At 36.5% G+C, this 22,490-nt stretch overlaps 1 protein-coding gene across 3 annotated transcripts in view; it reads left to right on the forward strand.

The window, feature by feature from the left end:
* LOC121370592 (RANBP2-like and GRIP domain-containing protein 8) overlaps positions 1–22,490 on the forward strand; it is a 104,373-nt gene that overhangs the window by 17,869 nt on the left and 64,014 nt on the right. For all 3 annotated transcript variants that reach the window (XM_041495928.1, XM_041495920.1, XM_041495938.1), the window contains exons 6-13: positions 274–333; positions 1,064–1,132; positions 12,063–12,224; positions 13,399–13,529; positions 14,721–14,850; positions 15,639–15,813; positions 16,448–16,669; positions 21,280–21,372. In XM_041495928.1, the coding sequence (XP_041351862.1) occupies positions 274–333; positions 1,064–1,132; positions 12,063–12,224; positions 13,399–13,529; positions 14,721–14,850; positions 15,639–15,813; positions 16,448–16,669; positions 21,280–21,372 (1,042 nt within the window). The remainder of the gene's footprint in view (positions 1–273; positions 334–1,063; positions 1,133–12,062; positions 12,225–13,398; positions 13,530–14,720; positions 14,851–15,638; positions 15,814–16,447; positions 16,670–21,279; positions 21,373–22,490) is intronic.

Consider the following 22,490-nt stretch of genomic DNA (forward strand, 5'->3'; position numbering starts at 1 on the left):
ATCCCTTGCTGCTAATCAAAAAGAGTAGCCCATGAAGTGGCGACAGCAGGTTTCCTCTCTCAATATGTGTGGTCCTTAACCATTATGTCTGATGCCATATAACCTTAAATAAAATGTGTTGAGTGCGTCGTTAAATAAAACATTTCCTTCCTTCTATATAACCGTAAATAAAATATGTTGAGTGCATCATTAAGTAAAACATTTCCTTGCTTCCAATAGTTCCATTAATGAATATGTTCAACACGTCATTAAATTGTTAACGTTTCATTTCAGTTTTGGTTGGAAAAAGCCGAGCATTTGTTTCCAAACAATGAGACTGTGTTTAAACTCAAAGTAAGTAATTAGTTGTAATGGTGTTTTTAGCTTTCTAAAATCTATAGTCTGTAGCCAAACATGACCGATTAAAGGTTAGCAAAAATTGGTTTACGGCGCTTGGGCCCCAGTCAGATTTATCTGGTGTTTTTTCTCAACGACACCTGCTTCTGCATAAGTTATGCATCGTCCACCAAATACAATTGCTGATGGATGTAATTGTGCAGAGCCAGTGCACCACAACTGCTATATCAAAGGCCGTGGTATGTGCTATCCTGTCTATGGGAAAGTGCATATAAAAGATCCCTTGCTGCATTAGGAAAAATGTAGCGGGTTTCCTCTGGTGACTACAAGTCAGAATTACCAAATGTTTGACATCCAATAGGCAATGATTGATTAATCAATGTGCTCTAGTGGTGTCGTTAAAAAAAAAAAAAAAATCTTTTTAATTTTTTTTTTTGCAGAAGCACAGGCAGACACGTTTGTTTGCATCATCCGATTTCAATACAATCAAATTTAACGGGTGTGGAAGTGTGTACAGATGCAAAGAAAATCCCTTGGATAAATCTGATTTACGGCGTCAGATTGCTTGCTTACACACTTCAGACTAAAGGAAACATTTTATTTTCAAAATTTTGATTAGCGATATTTTTAGTCAATTGAAAATTATTAGCAACTACTGTTTAATGTTTGAAAATTGTGTAGCGATCTCTGAAACTTGCCTCTGAAGAAAGTTCTGCTGTTTTAACAGGAAATCATTGTGGAGATAAAGTACGATGGAGACGCAAAACAGCTGGAGGATCTTCTCACAGCAGAAATGGTGAGTTTATTTCATCATTTGCATAGTTAAAATGTAAATAGATTAGGGGTTGAATAAAGGTTAGTTGGTAGATTAGTCGCCAGGGTTCATATGTCGAAGCTTTGAATCCCCTTGGTGAACATGGATGAGATGTAGCCCAGTGGTAACGTGTTTGCTTGATGTGCAGTCAGTTTGGGTTCGATCCCCGTCGATGGGCCTATTGGGCTGTTTCTCATTCCAGCCAGTGCACCACGACTGGTATATTAAAGGCCATGGTATGTCTGGGAAAAAATGTAGCGGGTTTCCTCTCTATGACTGTCAAAATTTGCATATGTTTGCCATTCACTAGCCGATGATTAATAAATCAATGTGCTCTAGTGGTGTCATTAAACAAAAACTTCTTCTTCCATGGTGGACATATTCTGTGATTGTTTTTTTTCCCCTCAGTCCCAGCCAGTGCCCCATGACTGATATATCAACGGCTGTGCTGTGCTGTGCTGTTCAATATCAGATAGCCAATGAATAATAAATAGGTGTTATCTTGTGGTGTCGTTAAACAAAATCAACTTCAACTTAAAAAAAAAAAAAGGTTGAATAAATAGTATCCAACTGATAAATGTTCCCATAAGAACATAGTGACCAATATGACTATCTATTTAAACAATAGGTTGTTGTACAAGTTTAGTTTGGTCTAACCCATTTCTTATTTCTTGCCCCCCCCCCCCCCCCCCCCCCCCCACATAAAAACATTAGGACATCATACATTTCACACGGTTATTTTGTAATTAATTTTTTGCCCTTAATTTTTTGCCCGTTACATGAAAGATTATAAGTTTATACATGGGTCCAGCTACTCCTTTAGTCTACCAAACAAAAAGTATGGCTTAAAAACTAGCAGACTTGTCATACCATTCCTATTCTCCATGCTCAGACAGATAAAATAACAACATGATAGGTTATAATGTTTATTCAGGATAATCGCTACATTAGAAATTCTCTACTGTCCACTTATATCCATCATGATATCGAAAAACCACACTCATTTCCAATAAACAAATTATTGTTACTTGCTAACTGTTTTTAAAAAAAAAAAAATATCCCTTTACCCTATTTAATTTAATATACCCTCATCCTATTTAATTTAGAATCACCCCTTTCCAAAAACATCTGCCGGCCCTGTATAAATTGAGATTTGTTAGCTAACCAACCATATTCTAAACCATTCCCTATTAAATTCTGACAGTATCCTTTATATCGATTCTGTCCTTGCTTATCTGGCAAGTGTTTAGCCTACATACTCAAACCCCTGGAAATTACTCCCTCTTAAAATCTGACAGTATCCTTTATTTCGATTCCGTCCTTGCTTATTTAGCAAGTGTTTAGCCTACATACTCAAACCCCTGGAAATTACTCCCTATTAAAGTCTGACAGTATCCTTTATCTCGATTCCGTCCTTGCTTATTTGGCAAGTGTTTAGCCTACATACTCAAACCCCTGGACGTTACTCCCTATTAAAGTCTGACAGTATCCTTTATCTCGATTCCATCCTTGCTTATTTGGCAAGTGTTTAGCCTACATACTCAAACCCCGGGACATTATTCCCTATTAAAGTCTGGCCGTACCCTTTTATTGTCTCCGGTTTTAACTCATTTGGTAAGCAAGTCCCTCACCAACCTAACCTAAGCAGAGATGCCTAAACCATACAAAGCCAGAAATGAATTCTGTGGAGTATACAAAAGTATACATATACATGTTTATTACCCCAGCAGGCACTCGTAACGTGGAAAAAAAAAAGAAAAAAAAATTCTCACTGAGAAATTATCATGCACTGGTTTAACGTACTATTGGACGCTTTGACGCCAACAAACAAATCACCTTGTCGGTAATAAATATGACGTCATCACAATTTGGCAAAGCACACACAATGTTTAAAGCTTTTGTGTTTACGTCTTCTTGGTTTCAGTCTTAAACTTGTAATAAAATGGTAGTTTAATGCAATTCATTATATATATTTTTTTTTTTAACAATATATAGAATTTTGGGTTTAAAAATTATCTAAACCGTGAATAAAATACAAAGTTAAAGCAATACTCAGAACAGTAAAGTAGTTTACGTACTTTCTATTTACATGGACGTATAGCCGATGTAGGCTATATCGTAAATAAAGGCTTTATAAACCACCAAATAGCTTGGGTAATAAATAGAATAACAAACTCGGTACTAGTTATTGTCAAATTTATGTCCCTCGTGAAATAATTTTCTCTCAGGACATAAATTTGATAATAACTGATAACTCGTTTATTATACTCTCTATATATCCCTAAACCAACAATTGGTCTGAGGCTTCATAACAAGCCGTCACGTTATAGGCCTCTTAAAAATTGCGAGAGCGATAGTTTCATAGTTTGTGTCACCCATTTTTTGTTCGTTTATTGAATTTATGACATTATTTACAAGTTTGTGATGGTTTACGTAAAAATTAAATGGGTTACCTGAATTTGTTTATGCGAAACCCATAAATGGTTTACGCATTTGTCAGAGGCCTGTGTTACCATTAATTTAATTGTGATGCTCCTATATACTAGTAAAATTTAAAACCCCAATAATTAAGTAATTACTTAGTTGCTAATATTTGAACATTTTACATGTCTACTAATAATACAGTTAAAACAGTTTGGAAGCAAGCACGAGTTCAGATAATAAAGCCATGAAACACAGTTACAGAACACTCAGGTTAGATCACCAAATTTATAGTATTTTTACCACCCCAATACCCACACGACCACAGGCTGCACAATTTTATTATGAACCATTTTTATTGACCAGAAAATCATAATCCTATAATATGATTTGCTGGGTAATCAAAATTTGCCTATGAAGCTTGTAGATTAATTTTCCACTAAAATGTAAAAGTAAATATGATCTCATACCACACTTTTCCATAAATAAAGGCAATGCAGTGTAAGGCAACGTTCCTGGCATTCCCATATAAGTAAGGTTAGTACTAGTTATTAGTGTATTTAGTAAGAAGAATAACCAGAAGAAAAAGGCACATAGAAATAACAAGCAATGAAATATGAAAGGATAGATCGGGAGAAAACAAAGGACAGTTTATGCTTTAATTAATATAAGTTATTAGTTCCTGCTCTTTCTCTGATCATTCAAACAGGGAGTTAAAAATAGCTTGCTGCAAACATTCACAAGTCAATTTCTGCATGATTATTCACTAACTTCCTTGTTTACTTTAATTCAATTGGCTTCATTTTAGTTATATTATCCAGTTATAATGTAACAGAAAAATATCAACCTACTGCCAGTGGCAACACTTTATACCAACACTACTACAATAATATACAGTGGAAACTGGCAAAACCGGATCACCACAGTACCTTTGAATATGTCCGGTTTCGACAGGATCCATTTTTCAGAAGATTCACTTCAATTACATCGGAAAGATTCGGAACATCTCGGCCAATTTCGTTTACACCTTGAAAAGTGCCCGATGTATTCTGAGTAATAACTTTAATAGAATTTCCAGTAATAATTTAATATATATCTATCTATAAAAAACACACAAACAACTAACATTTTAATGCAAATTTATTTTTGCACAGATATGCATGATAGCTTCAGTGTCATCGTCTCTGTTTAATGAAAAAACCAGTCCAGGGTGCGTTGTGAGGTTGTGCACTTATTTCTGAGGATAACATTTGTCGTCATAGTTTCCATTTTCATGATTTCATCCAAGAATCGTTCATTTTTAGCCAAATGAAATTTCTCAGTTTTTTAATCAGTCCTAAATAGTCACTGTAAGACGTCTCACTGCCTTCTGCACCGCTGTTTTCACTTTCTTCAGCCTTGTCGTCACTTTGGCACTTTTCTTTTGCTGTTATGTAGCTGTTCACCAAGTCATTTTCCCAGTCTGTGTTTGGATTTTCAGTTGGTGCATTTTCATCGAATGTTGCCAAATTTTCAATATCAACATTCATTTGCAAATCTCTCGCAAGTTGAAACAGTGGCATGTCATCCTCATTGTCGTTGTCGACGGAGCTGGTAACTGTTGGAAATCCACAGAGGTTAAAGCATTTGGTAATAGTGTCACTTTGCGTTTCAGTCCACACACGATAAATCCAGTGAACTGCATCAAGAACGGTCACTTCTTTGCAGAGTTGTGAAATGGTTTCAGCACTGTCAATCTTTGCAATCAAACTCTTCAGCAGATGTTTCCTGTATCTGGCCTTAAATGTTCGAATTATGCCCTGATCTAAAGGCTGGAGTACAGATGTCGTATTCGGCAGCAGAAATTTTAGCTTTTCATTAGACAGTTCCATTTCTCCATGTGACGTGGCATTGTCCAGAAACATCAAGATTTGTCTTCCCTGTCGCTTCATGTCTTTGTTCACACCTTTTATCCACCTTTCAAATAACCTTCCATTCATCCACGCTTTGCGATTGAATTCCCATGTAACGGGTAAACGTTCAACATTAACGTTCTTAAAACACCTGGGTTTTTCTGCTTTACCAATCACAAGAGCCTTCAGCTTTTACCCGGTGGCACTGCATGCCAACATTACCGTTAATCTCTCTTTGAAATTTTTAATGCCTTTATTAGATTCTCCTTTGGCCAATAGCATTTTGTCTGGTGATGATGATAACTAGTTTAACGTGCCCATATACCACTAGGGTTGTGAACACGCTCATCCTGAGTCCTCGGGATGGAAGGGGGGGGGGGGGGGGGGTAGAGTTGAATATGGACAGAATTTTTAAAATAGCAATTAGTAAAAAAAGTTACTAGAATAAATTTAAAAAAAGAAAAAGTTACAAGCCAAAAATAAAAAGAATTGACTGCTCGGCCGAATATTTATATAATTTGGAGCATTTTAGAAGGACAATCCAAAATTAAATTAGAGAAAGAAGAGAGGATCGGACTATTTAATAATATTTTTTAAAAAGAAGTAATTTCGACATAAAATTTTGAACGCAGATCTAAAAGTTTAAAGTCCGATCGATATGTCCACGTGAGTGGCCTCGTTACGGCCGTTTGGGTGCACAGCTTATAGGGACGAGATGGGTTGCATCCTGTCAAGAAAACCCCTAGATTGACAGTCATTAGAGGTAGAAGGTGTAGTGCTGTGCTGAAATACAGATCTTGAGAAGCCATATCCGTCTGAACGAGAGAGAGAGTATCAGACTAGGGTATAGTCCAGTCGTCATGAGTTGGTGTAGTGGTGCGGACGGGTCCGACTCCAGAGGATGTGAGATGATATCACTATAAAGCAAAGTAGTCTAGAAAAGAGTAGTAGGGGCCGACCCCGCTTCCTATTTCTTCTTAGAGTGGGGCGGTCAATCTTCCAGTGCTGCTTGGACAGGCTCAGACATGTAGAGAATAAACACTGGTAACATCTCCAATAGAGTCCCGTTTTGTCGCAATTAAATATGTTCCTCGGTTCGTAACCTGCCACAATTTCAGAAATTCTCTCCTTATAGTCGTCGACAATGTCGAAATCCACACCTGCACTTTCTCCATTCACCTTAAAACTGTGAATTGAAAATCTACCTTTCCAACTCTCCAACCACCCTTTGAAGCTTTAAATTCTTCAAGCTGTAGATCACCAGCAAATTTCAGTGCTTTTTCTTTAATGATGGGGCCTGAAATCGGGATGTTTTTGGCTCGGACATATGAGAACCATCTCCATGTCAGTTGGTTCAGCTCGTCGTATTTGCACGCAGTTTGACATCTCATTTTTCCATTGCTTGTGTTCTTTTCATATTCAACACAATATTCCTCTTTTTTCTTCAAAATGTCTGATACTGTCGAAGTGCCGATTCCAATAGATTCGGCAGTCCGTATTAAATCCATTTTGGTTTTTAACGAAAGTTCAACTCGCCTACGTTTTGCTTGGGGTCGATGAGACATTTTACAGAGATAAAATTTCTGCGTGCACGTGTGTATCTGTATCAATCTAATTAAAATTAGCTCCACTATTACATGTGGATCTAACACCAGCCAGTTGGAGCTCATGTCCACCAATCAAAACCTTACTTGCAGAATCCTGCCAGTGATTTAAAACTAACAACACTGCGTAGTCCCCAATGTCCAGGTAACATTTTGTCTGTAAATAATAATTTAAATATTGACCAATCACACTTCGCCTTTTATAACGTTATTTGGGAGCATACAAATTCTAAAAATATCGGGCGAGTCTATTTTAGTGACCGCAGTACAGCGAACCATACCAATACGTACGGGGTGGGTTATCAGTCATCAATTTTACATTAAAAATTATTTATTTATTTATAAAAACCCCCAACTAAATCAGTCTTCAGTTTTACATTACAAATTATTTATTTTATTAAATAAAACATGTTTTAAGGCATTCGTAATTCACACGAAACATGTCGTATACCCTCAGGATAATTCGGAATGTTTTCAAATTATTTTTAAATCACTGGCAGGATTCTGCAAGTAAGGTTTTGATTGGTGGACATGAGCTCCAACTGGCTGGTGTTAGATCCACATGTAATAGTGGAGCTAATTTTAATTAGATTGTATCTGTATCTATGAAATAAATAACTAACTACATGTACATGCATTGTAAATCTATGCAGTTGGGTTTTAAATTACAATCTAAATGTGACAATGAGTGTGCTACTTTTAATTTGTGTGTTTGGATATGCTAAATGTTCAACAAGATTTTTTCCAACCTCATAGTGAAGATCTAAAATGCGATTAAGCATCTGAGGTGCGATAGAGTTGGACAACACCGACCGATACAAATAACACCAATCAAGGTCTAATTAGCCAAAAGCCAGAATGTCTGGCTTTTGGCTAAGAAATGTCAGAGAAATAGGGTCACGCTATTTCCGGCCAGGTGGTGAGCTGAATTTGTTGTTATTACGGTTTGTCAAGGTTATTTAACAAAGAAATTAAGCTTTTGGGGAGGAAAATCGATCCGGTATCCGTAGTACACAGGATTAGTTTTTTAAAGGATTTTAAAGCACAGGCTATATACATGTAAATTCGGGACCAAACAATATGGCCGATGTAGACATGAATCCGGGATAATCAGGGTCCGGTTTTACCAGTTTCCACTGTAATAGAAAAATAATTATTGCTACTGTTCAATGGGCGTCTTAGCTCAGAACAGGGGAGATAATAAAACAGGTGGCGCGTCACTCGTCAGGGTCCAACAAACTAGGACAATAGCTGTATTTTTTCATTGCTTTGTCATTCTTTGTTATATCACGATCATAAGGGACCGAAACCTTATCGGCTTTGTACAGGACGGTCTATAGTATACGCTGCAGTGAATAATAATAAAGAAAATATATGTATATTGTGGATAATAGTATTAAAAATATATATAATGATGACGGCTCTGTACAGTACGTTCCTACACAGGACGGTCTAGTATTTTATATACTTAGATATGGTGGAAAACACATTAACAGTAAAGGGAATAAATATATATTTTGTATCGTTCCTACACAGGGCGGTCTAGTATTTTATATACTTAGATATGGTGGAAAACACATTAACAGTAAAGGGAATAAATATATATTTTGTATATAAAGAAAATATATGTATATTTTGGATAATACTCTGGAAAAAAAGAATATATATTTAACATGTGCGTGTGCGAGTATTAAAAAATATATACAGTGATGACGTTCCTACACAGCACGGTTCTGCACATGACGGTCTATAGTATACACTGCAGTGAATGGTTACCAGTTGACGTTTGTCTACACGTGTACTGAGATATGAGGGGGGGAAGTCAGTAATAATAAAGAAAATATATGTATATTGTGGATAATAATCAATAAAATATATATGAAAAGCCGGGATTGTTTTTATATATCATCAACGTCCCTAACTGCGTTATGCTTCAAATTCCGTTCACTTTGTTTTCTCGTGCACGGTTCGCGCAATCAACATCCGATTTGTTGTCATCGGCATGTCGTTCATGTATACGTTTTTTCTTCACAGTTCAGGAACATTTTTATAAACAAAGTTAAGAAAAGTAAGTATCTAAATACAAAACTTTACAAACCCCTAAAACCATTAATTTTACTAAGTCGTTTTTGTTTATTCCTTAAAATTACCGATTTGGGGTCCACATGACTCGTAGAAATTGACTTAAAATGGAGAAAGATGAATTAACATTCGGTGCGTGTCACATGACCTCACACGTGCCAGATCAACAAGGCCAAACAATTTAATGTTTATGATTTTTAGGACCTCTGTTGTTAGAATTTGTTTTCAATTATTATATTCGATCTGCAAAAGGTATGCTACATTTTTGTGCCTCTATTGTAGTGAATAGTATTCATAATCCATTCATAACAGTTGTAAATAATTCTGAGTATATAAATTTTGTTAATTTAGAATCAATTCATTAAAAAAAAAATATATTTTACAAAATATGCGCAGGTATGGACATAATGCCTGTCAGTATTGACATCGAGTGTGAGCGATGTGTTGATAAAATGCGGACATTTTTCCTTTAAAACAATTGAATAAATTCAGTGTTCGGCAACTGTACCTAATTAAGAAACATATATTTTTTCATGTAGTTGTCTTAAAAATGGAAAATGATAAACTGCACATGCGCGTTTACGATACTTTTTGCAAACGCATGCGCCTGAACGCAGTTAGAAACGTCGCACTTTTTCCTGTTTACTGTAGGGTGTTTCACTTTTGTTTACTAGAATGGATTTGTTTTACATCCAAATTGTTGATTATTTTACGTTAAATGATTAAAATCTATTTTGTAACACGTATCGTAGCTGAAAAATGTAGAATAATATTTCCGTAAATATCGTATTCGTGTTTTTGTTGTTAGGTGAACGCAGTTTGGGACGTCGATGGTATAACGTGTGGGTGTGTAGTATTAAACAAACAAAAAAATATATATAGTGATGACGGCTCTATACAGGACGTTCCTACACAGGGCGGTCTAGTATTTTATATACTTAGATATGGTGGAAAAGACATTAACATTAAAGGTAATAAATATATATTTTGTATAATACTCAATGCGTTCGTGTTGACACTGTATAAAAACGTGTGCATGGGTACACTTTGCCGCATAAAAACTCAACTTTGCCACCCAAAATTTGTTTATGTACTTTTCCCAATTAGATAAACAATAAGAAAAATGCAACAAAACACATTCTGATATTTAAAATATTACTTTACTGTTAAAACAAACTGATACGTAATTTCAAGTCATTCAGTTGGTCGCTTATAACCTGAAGCCAGTCAGAGACAAACCAGCTTTCTGGGACCCTGTCGATCATCGCGCCATCTGGAATAGAGTTTATCTCCACCTGTTTCAGCTAAGACGCCCATTGATGACATACTTTTATTTTATAATGGGTTTCTAGTGGTGGTATTAATTGAAATTAAATTCAATTTTCTTGTCTATATGTCACACTTTGGGCCAGGTGTGACATGTAATATTCATTTTAAAATTAAACAAACTGTCTCTCCCTCCCTCCCTCCCTAGCCTTCTGTCTGTGTCTGTCTGTGTGTCTCTCTCTCTCTCTCATCGGTCTACAGGCTGGTAGGTACTGGGTTCGGATCTCAGTCGAGGCATGGGATTTTTAATCCAGATACCGACTCCAAACCCTGAGTGAGTGCTCCGCAAGGCTCAATGGGTAGGTGTAAACCACTTGCACCGACCAGTGATCCATAACTGGTTCAACAAAGGCCATGGTTTGTGCTATCCTGCCTGTGGGAAGCGCAAATAAAAGATCCCTTGCTGCCTGTCGTAAAAAAGAGTAGCCTATGTGGCGACAGCGGGTTTCCTCTAAAAACAGTGTCAGAATGACCATATGTTTGACGTCCAATAGCCGATGATAAGATTAAAAAAATCAATGTGCTGTAGTGGCGTCGTTAAATAAAACAAATTTTACTTTCTCTCTCTCTCTCTCTCTCTTTTATTAAATTAAATAATCGGTGAGTAAAACGTTACCAAATTGAAAATAATAATAAAAAATAGTCTGGTTATCAAGCTTCAGTTTAAAATGGCTTCAAAAGCGTTGCATACATTCGAATCTGTGTATGTTCGAAACATCGAGACTAGTCTGGCGGCCCATTTCTATGAACCAAATTGCCATCGAAGAGAACCGAAAGGAACATGTTTGTTCAGTTCTTGCATAATAACAAAGACAGTCATTTAGTTTGCAAAATTTAGTAATACATGCAAAAATTTTATGTTAGTTCGCTGGAATATGTTCCTAACCTTGAATTACCTGCTCTTTTTAATCAATAAATCATTTTGTCAGTAGCGGAAATGTACTTCAGTAATATCCATATAGTCATTGAACCATTGGCAAAAGTATCCCATGCGATGTTTACGAATAAGCAATCTTCGAAAAGTAACCTGGGCTGAGCAGAAAAACGTCTGCATGAGTTGTTTATGCTTCACAGTAAACCAGATGTCCCCGTTGGGAACCAATCAAATAGTTTGCGAACGTTAGCCAAACGTTTGCTGGCTGAACTTGGGGCTGGTAAGACACCTAAAAAAACCCCAAAACTGACTGTAAAGAAAAAATGGAACAACCAACCAAAAAACCTGTTAGTAAAATACTATTTTTGTTGTTTTGTTTGTTTGTATTTTTTGTGTGTTTTTTTTGCTTTAAAATTGGATACACTGTTACTGACAAATTTGTTATTCTTTTCAGTAAATAGTAAGCATTGTTTTATATACACTAATCCATATACAGTTAGTATAGACACAGAATTCTATTTACTAACACTGTTGATAAAGTTCTTCAGTGAAAATGTTTAGAATCGGAGGATACTTGTGGGCTGCTTCCATCGGAATCCACATGGATTCTTGTGAAAAAAAGCCAAATTTTTAGCCCTGCATATGTATGTATTTTCAACATAAGTATGCTGTAATGACATATGCATGTGTGTTTTTTTGTGTGTTTTTTTTAGGTCAAGCGTCCATTTGACGTGGGACTCCGCATCAAGCTACTTCGACTACTACTTAAGACAGGCCGCTTTGAAGAGGCCTATGACATTGCTGTGGCAATCGAGCAGAAAGTAGCTTTCTTCACTAGTTTGGAGTGGTATGAAACATTGATGGACATTTATGACGTGAGTACACAATGGGTGTTACGTCGATATATACAGTTCATGAATGGAAAACAGGATTTTAAATTAAAACAGTGGGACGTAACTCAGTGGTGGATGCTCTTGTCAGAGGTTCGATTGGTTATGGGATTAATTGTCCCATGACTGTTTCCAGAACCTACTTTTCTTTTATAGCAGCAGGTTTTTCTCTTTCCTCCATCCTCTCTTCCCCCTCTGTTGTGGTCTGCCCCTACCCTCCCATGGCAACAAGCATATCTCTCTCTCTCTCTCTGTCTCTCCCTCTCTCTCCCTCTCTCTCTCTCTTGTGTGAAATTAAGGATGTATAACAAATGAATGTACTGTAAAATCACTACAGGCTTATATGCTAAATTTGGTATACATCAGTAAATTCACTGACATTTGAAGAAGAAATATTATTACAAAATTTGTTTTATTATCATGCTTGGGGCAGAACGTAGCCCAGTGGCAGAGTTCGACAAATCCGCTAGCCCGACGCCCGTGGCTAGTGGTTTTTAAGTTTGGGCTAGTAAGAAACGCAAAACCACTAGCCCGCAGGCTAGTGGTTTCCCACCCCCTCTCCTTATCGCTCGATCGTGTTTTTTAAATATTTTTTTTTTTTTTAAATGTGTAATCTTACAAAAATTAGATAAAAATCCAGTTATAATTGATCAAGAATTTGGGCTAGTGCTTTATCTTGGTGGGCTAGTGGTTTTCACAAACCCACTAGCCCTGTGGCTAGTGACTTTTCAAAATATTTGTCATACTCTGCCAGTGGTAAAGCACTCGCTTAATGCACGGTCGATTTGGGATCGATTCCCATTGGTGGGCGCATTGGGCTATTTCTCGTTCCAGCCAGTGCATCACAACTGGTATATCAAAGGCCGCTGTATGTGCTATCCTGTTTGTGGGATGGTGCATATAAAAGCTGCCTTAGAAAAAATGTAGCAGGTTTCCTCTGATGGTGAGTCAGAATTAGCAAAAGTTTGACATCCAATAGCCGATGATTAATTAATCAGTGTGCTCCAGACTTGTAGTGGTGGTGTTAAACATCAAAAGTTTGACATCCAATAGCCGATGATTAATTAATCAGTGTGCTCCAGACTTGTAGTGGTGGTGTTAAACAAAACAAACTTCTTATTATTGTGCTTGCTTTAAGATTGTTTTCATTGTTCTGCAGGTGTACAAGAATGAGAAAGGTTGCCGTGGTAACACTGACTTTTACATGCAGTATTTGTTTGCCATCAGCAGAGTGGTGTATCTCCGATTGGGCTGCAGAGAGCCCAGTGCATCAGCTGACATGTTGTATGCGTAAGTACATCACACTGTTTAACACAGAGCGGGCGACACATAGTCCAGTGGTAAAGTTCTCGCCTGATGTGTGGTCAGTCTGGGAACAATCCCTGTTTCGGTGTATGACTGCGCAACAGTACGTATATTGATATCGTTAATATTTGCTTGTGAAAAGTGTGTGATAAATTCACAGAGAAGACAATTCCCCATATTGTTATTCAAGGCCCATGGGGCGAGACGTAGCCCTGTGGATGTGAGGTTGGTCAAGCATCAATTCCCGTCATTGTGCCTATTGTGTTATTTCTTGTTCCAGCCAGTGCACCATGACTGGCATATCAAAGGCCATGGTATGTGGGATGGTGCATATAAAAGATCCATTGCTACGGATGGAAAAATGTAGCAGGTTTCCTCTCTAACACTATATGTCAGAATAACTAATTTATTTGACATCCAATAGTCGCTGATTACTAAATCCATGTCCTCAAGTGGTGTCATTAAACAACAAACTTTCACTTTAACTTGTGTAACACATGGTTCATACAGATTTGAAAAATATCTCTAATGGAAAGCCATTGAATTTGTCAAAACCCATGAAAAGTGCTTGAATTTGGAAAAATCATCTTGAAAAGTGCTTGAATTGCATATTTGCACAGATAAATATTAAAATTGACCCACGTTTATTTTCATGTAATTCCAAAATTTGTCAACCGGTATGATTTAGAGTTATTACTATTCAGCATCATTTTATCACAAATATCGAAATTTGTTAGATATGCTGTTACGAATACTGAGAAAAATGTAAGAGACCAAAAGCCCTTGAAAACTTATTTTACAGTGAAAAGTGTTTAAACTGGATTATGAGTCCCCTACTGGTCCAACTATCTGTCCATTTGTCTTTACTGAGCATTGGCCCATATTTTACAGTTACGGCCCACGAACTTGGGTGATAAGAAAATTTGTTGGGCCCGGTAGAAGACATGTATTGCTTTAGGAGAACTCTCACAATGCTTGTTATTCTCCTGAAATAGTTTCTGAAATGATTGACAGTCATTGTTAGCAGCATATATTGGAGAATAGTTAAAAGATTTAAGCCTCTAGTGTTTGAACCACAGACGAGAAATTGGACATTAATGTTTTAAATCGGAACTTGTTTTAACTTTATATAAATTTAATATATTAATTATTATTAATAATTTGATATAATTGCAGCTTTGATCAGATGTTGCAAGAAGCGGTGGCAGTCGAAAAGCAAACTAGTGAATGGAATGCGTTTTTAGAAGAAATGCAAGGGCAGATTTTCTTCCTTGCTGGAACTCTTCTTCTGAAGAGAGCACAAAAAGTAAGTTATTTCTTCTGAGTTTAGTAAATTGTTTATTCATTTATAAAACTTTTTAAGCACATGCAGAGTTAGTTTTAAAAACATTGTTGACAGTTTTGTGTGAATTGTGGTGTGATTTGTTTTTTGTTTTGTGGTCAGTGGTCAGTACATGAGGTAGCTGGTTGGCCCACTGCCTGGGGTTTGTTAATGATTGTTTTTATTCCCCTACCCATCTGCCGTCTGACCCACATAGTTTTATAGATATTGTTTTCACTATGCTTGAGATATAATTAATTTAGCTGACACTTTGTGTGTAGCTTAATCGCATACTGGGGCAACACATAGCCCAGTGGTAAAGCGCTCGCTTGATGTGCGGTCGATTTGGGATCGATCCCTGTCAATGTGCCATTGGGCTATTTCTCTCTCCAGCCAGTGCACCACGACTGGTATCTCAAAGGCCATGGTAGGTGCTATCCTGTCTATGGGATGGTGCATATAAAAGATCCCTTGCTGCTAATCGAAAAAGAGTAGCCCATGAAGTGGCAACAGCGGGTTTCCTCCCTCAATATCTGTGTGGTCCTTAAACATATGTCAGACGCCATATAACCGTAAAATAAAAAATGTGTTGAGTGCGTCGTTAAATAAAACATTTCCTTCCTTTGTTACAGATCAAGTTCGACTTTCATTGCAATTTACCCTTTTTTCACAGTTATGGCCCTTGAATTGGGAGATATTTGTTATTCGTTGGGGGCCCGGTTGGGGGGACAGGTATTGTTTAGCAGTACTCTGAGAATGCCTGTTTGTTTTAGGGTCAGTACACGTGGCAGGAGGTCTCCCCACTGGCCGGCGTGTGTTACATGATCAGCGAGACGTACAAGACGCAGAATCCCGAATCGCCTCTGTTCATCAGCATCTCGAAGACGGACCGCGCCAAGATGTTTGATAAGATGCAGAAGATGGGAAACTTCAGGAGGAGTCAAGGAGGTAGGGAATTCACTGTGCGATTTTGTGGTGAAAAATTTAATAAAGGAAAAGAAGAGAATTATTTATTTGTTCAACTTCTGTAATTACGCTAAGAATCCCATAAGGCTGTAACCAGAGATTGCCATTGCTGCCCATCTTTTGCCACCTTCTCCAGCAGCCTCCAGTTCAGACTGCCCTCTAGAATTTCCTTCTCTACGGAAAAACATTCTTTGAGAAAACATTGACAATGGCAAAATAACCACATGTTAGACACTAAATAGCCATAATTCAAAATGTGGTGAGTTGTTGTTGATAAAATATACTGAACATCATACAAAATGCATAATTTACTGGATTACAAAATGCTCACGTCTGAAAAGATAAACATATTAACCTGTTATTCTTAATGTGTTAAATATGTAATATTAAAGCTGAAAATAAAAATTTTGTTTATTTTTATGTTCATTATTATATTCCTTTCCTTTTCATTCTTATCTTGTTTAGAAAGTCACTTTATTTCTTTTCTTCTGTTTTTTTTTTTTTTTTAATCATATCTTTTTTTTGGTTAAATTTTTTTGTCTCTTTTTTTTGTTTGTTAATTTTATTCAAGTCATATCTTTTGGGGTTTTAAATGTTTAAATTTTAATTTTTTCAGGTCATATTCTGAAGGAGATGTCTAAGAGGTTTGACAACTGGGAGGAGAAGAGCCGCGTCCAGTTCTGCTCTGCGCAGGGCCAGGACAAGTTGTACGACATGCTGTACAAACTGCGAGGCCAGCGCGCCAAAAAGGACACCTCCTTCCTCCGGCAGAGCAAGAACTTCGGTGACACGACCCTCGGTGTGCCTCTTCATGCCCAGCTGGTCCAGTTTGACAAAGGTGAAATAATACGTAACAGTAAAACATTTAAAGATACTGTCTCACAGTTCCAGTTTGACAAAGGTGAAATAATACGTAACAGTAAAACATTTAAAGCCACTATCTCACAGTTCCAGTTTGACAAAGGTGGAACAATATGTAACAGTAAAACATTTAAAGACACTGTCTCACAGTTCCAGTTTGACAAAGGTGAAACAATACGTAACAGTAAAACATTTAAAGACATTGTCTCACAGTTCCAGTTTGACAAAGGTGGAACAATATGTAACAGTAAAACATTTAAAGGCACTGTCTCACAGTTCCAGTTTGACAAAGGTGAAAACAATTTGTAAAAATAAAACATTTAAAGGCACTGTCTCACAGTTCCAGTTTGACAAAGGTGAAACAATATGTAATAGTAAAACATTTAAAGGCACTGTCTCAGTTCCAGTTTGACAAAGGTGAAAACAGTATGTAATAGTAAAACATTTAAAGGCACTGTCTCAGTTAAAGTTTGACAAAGGTGAAAACAATATGTAATAGCAAAACATTTAATGGCATCGGCTCATAGTTCCAGTTTGACAAAGGTGAAACGATATGTAACAGTAAAACATTTAATGGCACTGTCTCACCTGCAGACAAAACAAGACGCCACTAAATTAAAGCGACATACCCTAGTTTTTAAAAACACAAGTTCGTCTTAAGTGGTAATGGTTCGTAAGAAAAGCTCAATTATTTTTGATGGTATTTCCCTGTTTAAACGTCACAGACTTTACCTTTTCTCTGTTATAACCGTATCCAAATGTGTGTTGCAGGTTTGTAGAACTAAACTTGGCATACATTTTAACGGGCTCAAACTAGGGTCTGCACCTTTATTAATGTTATTGTATACACAGTGAGGTATTTTTTCCCTCAGTGTACCTCTTCATGGCCAGCTAGTCCAGTTTGACAAAGGTGAAACAATATTTAGCTAGCTCTGCCACTCGTCAAATTCGCCAGTTGCGAATTTTAAATGCAACTGGTGAATGTTATTTTAATTTGGCGAAATAATGATTGATATTTTATTAAAAATAATGGTGCGTTTCTGCAATTTTTGGAGTGCATTAAATAATTTGGCGAAATTTTCTATAGACCCAGAGCTAGCCTTGATTATTATATTAAAACATTTAAAGGCACTGTCTCACAGTTCCAGTTTAACAAAATTGTAACAATATGCAACGATAAAACATTTAAAGGCATTGTCTCACTTGCAAACAAAACGAGAAACCACTAAATAAATGTTATTGTATATACAGTTTGGTTTTTTTTTGCATGGCATAATTTTCACCAAAAACTAATGTTTTATCATTAACAGCCGATATTTTGAGCTTGTTGACTCGGTCCTTTCAACAGTGAGATAGCAAATTAAAAAAAAAAATTCCGGACCTTTTTTTTTTCAATGCCTGAATATATTGAGATGAAATTTTGTATATTGCATTATCTTGTACAGAGGCGGGATGTAGCCCAGTGGTAAAGCGCTCACTTGATGTGTGGTCGGTTTGGGATCGATCCCCGTCTGTGGGCCCATTGGGCTATTTCTCGTTCCAACCAGTGCACCATGACTGGTATATCAAAGGCCGCGGTATGTACTATTGTCTGTGGGATGGTGCATATAAAAGCACCCTTGCTGCTAAATGAAAAGTAGCCCATGAAGTGGCAACAGTGGGTTTCCTCTCAATATCTGTGTAGTCCTTGACCATATGTCTGATACCACATAACCTTAACCTTTAGACTACTGGATTAATTTTTAACAAAAACCACGTTGAGTGGGTACAAGTTTATAATTTTTACTCACATATATTCACTTAAATGTTTCATAAATACATGAAATAAAGTTCATATATGAATCGGTAAGTATTATTTTCGTGTCTTTTTTTGTAATTTTTATTATTTTAGATCGGCTAATGGTGATTAAAATTAGGCAAAAAATCGAAAAAGTTGCGTTTACTTACGGGCATTTGTGGCCAGCTGTCCAGTATTTATGTCCATTATTCCCGATAACAGTGGTTTTCTGACCAGAAATTTTTTTTAAACCCGAACTACGATTCATATTGCAATATTTGGTAATTTTCGTTGTTGGTAAAACGATCAAATTTATTATCAAATTAGCTGTTACAATCAGCTATCGATCCCTGAAAATTACCGCGACGTGCCGCCATTGTTGTCAAGCGAAAATACTTGCCGAAAACCACTTTTTGAACTCAAAATTTCAAGGTATTTTCAATTGAAAAAATCAAAACAAAAACCACCATTTTGAAAAAAAATCTTTTTTCTTTAATTATATTTCCGTTTCCGGTGAGTGTCGTGTGCAAAACGGCGGGAAATATGAATTGGGGAATGCACTGTATACAGTGTACAGTATATCGACTGACGTGACGTCGGGCGAGATATCTCGCCTGCAGTAGTCAGAAGGTTAAAGTGCTGTGCCAGACCATACACTAAAATTTCAAATTCCACAATTAAATGCTTTCTTAATTCATTGCAATAATATTTTACACCGATATGTAAATCAATAATTACGAAAATGCCCCATAAAAGTATTAAAACATCACCCCCGTAGAACACTGCCGGAAACGACCGAGTAAAATTCTCGGTAAAAACATTTGCCTGTAAATAGCCATGACGTCACGAAGGGAACGCACTTGACAGAAACCTACCACGAGATGACTTCCAGCGCAAGCGAGAGTGGGACCGACAGCGATTCTTCTTTCGATGATGAAGTGTGGTAATGATGACTGGACTAACACAACAAATAATGCCTTATCAGTTTGCCTTATCAGTTTGAACCTGGAACATCTTCCGACGAACCACCGGCCTGACAGATGACGATGAAAATGGTCGTGGAGACAGCTTACCACTAATTTACAACTTTTATTCTTGTTTTGTTCTTTAGCTTTTCGTGCGAATTATTTTGCTACACTGTATGTTCTAATACTTGTGATGTAGTAGAAAAGACGATAAATAACTCTTGAATTCTACGAGTCAAGTGGACCCGAGATCGGTAATTTTAAGAAATAAACAAAAACGACTTTTAGTCCGTCCCATCCCTCTATGAAGATGGGCTTTTTAATGAACAATTTTAGTTTAGTTTGACGTAAAAAAAAAAGAGTAAAAGTGTTTTGGAAATAACAAAACAATACTATTTTTTTTATGCATTTATGAAAACAGTCTGCTCAGAAATAAATAACTTATTTTAATTTTAAGAAATAAACAAAAACGACTTTTAGTCCGTCCCATCCATCCATGAAGATGTTTTTTTGTGTGAATAATTTCAGTTTAGTTTGACGTAAAAAAAAAAAAAAGTAAAAGTGTTTTGGAAATAACAAAACAATACTATTTTTTTGTGTGCAGTTGTGAAAACAGTCTGCTCAGAAACAAATAACTTATAGCACATTCCATAGTATGAAAAAAGGTTTTCTCTGTGGGAAGATATAGTAAAATTAATTTAATGTATTTATAGTCTGTTTTACAGGGAACGCCTTTTTGTCATACTATGGAATTTACAAGTCATTTATTTCTTAGCCGATTGTTTTCTAAGATGCATACAAAATTAGCTTCTACTTTTTTTCTTTCTTTCTTACAAAAAAACCCCTACATTTTTGTAGGATGGGACGGACTAGGCTATAGATACTTACTTGTTTGTACTTTATTGTTTTAATGTTCTCGAACTGTAAAGAAAAATCTCACAAATGAACGAGATGCAAACGACAACAAATCGGATCTCGATGATTGCACGAACCGTGCATGAAAAAACAAACTGACCGGAGTTGAAAGCATAACGCAATTTCGGACATTGACGATATGCATCCCAAGGTCGTTTCGGTGTGGATGGCGTCGGCTTGTTGTCATTTGTTTTGTGTCGCAGAAAAATTGTTGGTATGGCATCTTTTTTTAAAAGCCATAACACATTTGGTATTCCCATATCTCGCTTAAGCCGACGAGCCAGTTCGGACGAATCGCCAAACTAAAGTGCCTGCAGTCACGAACGGTCTCCAGCATTTTCTTCCTGTCCAGTATTTTCACGTTTTTTAATCAAATTCACACACAGATTTCTCACAGCAACATTACTAGGAAATGCGTGAAGACTAAATTTATCGGCTTTTGTATTGCTACAGCCGCCAACAACACGCCGTTTAACCATAATAAACACAAAAGAAGCAATGAACAATGGCGCTGACTATCGAAAGAAGTTCCCTTCGTGACGTCACGGATCAAATCTTACGGAAATTCCCGAAACGTATTCAGCTGGTTCTGTTTTTCAGGGGAATATTTTTAAATGGAAAATATACCGGTATATAATTTTTTTTAATTTTTTTTTTTTAATTTTCTAATCATATTAAATAATATCTTGATTGATATAGCTCGATACATCATACATCTGGAACAGCACTTTAAATAAAATATGTCGTTAAATAAAATATTTCCTTCCTCCCTTCTTTATTTAGTACAGCTACAGATTAAGTTTAACTTTCATGGGGATTTATTCCCTTAGGAGATAAGAAAATGTGTTGGGTCCGGTAGGGGACATGTATTACTTGACACTCTCAGAACAATTGTTTCGTTACTAGAAGTGATGTGTGTGTGTCTTGCAGGGGCCAGCCAGCTCCACCCGGACAACCTGTCTGACCTCATTTGGATTGCTCTTTACTGGTATACAGGTAGCACTGACGCCTGTCAGCCATCATGTAAGTACATGTTACGTATAACACAGTCTATTGGGGAAGACGTTTACTGAGGCCCTTACAAATATACTTTTGCCTGCGGGTTGGAATTGCCATATCTATACCTCACAACTGTGGCCGATTTGTTTTCTTGCATATTTAATTTTTACAAAGCTTAATGAAGCAAGTTTTGTTATTTTTGACCCATATATAAACACTTCGCCTACAAACTCATTTAATCATATGTGAATAAAAATAGTCCACATTAATTTATGCAACGACAAAAATTTAACATCTTAAATATAAAGTTGAAAATATTAATTTCTTAAAATATGGCTCTTTGTTATCTAACTGTGCAATAGCTGGCTAATTCAGGTTTCTTACTGGCACATTGTTTAGCCATGGTATGTGCTGTCCTGTCTGATGGGGGAAGAGAATATAAAATGTTCTTAGCTTATGGACCTTGCGAATTGAATTGTTGGTTTTCATTTACAGTGGAATCCACTTTATTGCATATTGGTTTATAGCATAAATCGGTTATTTGCATATAATTCGGCTGCACAGAACCATTTAGCATTAAATCAATACAAATTATGTCTCATACTTGAATAGCTTTATAAAGACAAACATTGGTGAATTGCATATGAAAACCAAAAAAATATAGAAAATTCCATCATAAAATGTTCCACAAACCTTTAATATTTTACCCGAAACAATTGTAATTGCACAGATAATAAAGCAGAATGTTCTATGTTGATTAAAAACTCATATTAAAAGAAGAAAAAAGTAAAAGTGGTTACTAAAACAGGCGATGTACAATGTTGACATCTCACACAAGAAGACTCATCGTAGTGCTTACAGCAATGTGTTCAAGTGTTTATTGCAGTAATCCTGGGATCATTATTGCATCATTTAAGTCTTGATGGCAGGATTTCAGATGTAATTTATCCTTTGTTACAAAATTACTTAAAACAATACTGACAACGGGAACTCCGTTGACAGAACACAAAAACTTCCCTGCAGTAGTGGAATAGTCCATTGTTATTTTTATGTGCGCATGAGTTGGCTTAAAACCTTTGATAACACTTAAAGATAGACTTGGCCAAGGCAATTGTGTCGTAGAATAAATTTAATAAAGATAA

Source organism: Gigantopelta aegis, chromosome 1 (assembly GCF_016097555.1).
Source record: "Gigantopelta aegis isolate Gae_Host chromosome 1, Gae_host_genome, whole genome shotgun sequence".
Lineage (NCBI taxonomy): Eukaryota > Metazoa > Mollusca > Gastropoda > Neomphalida > Peltospiridae > Gigantopelta > Gigantopelta aegis.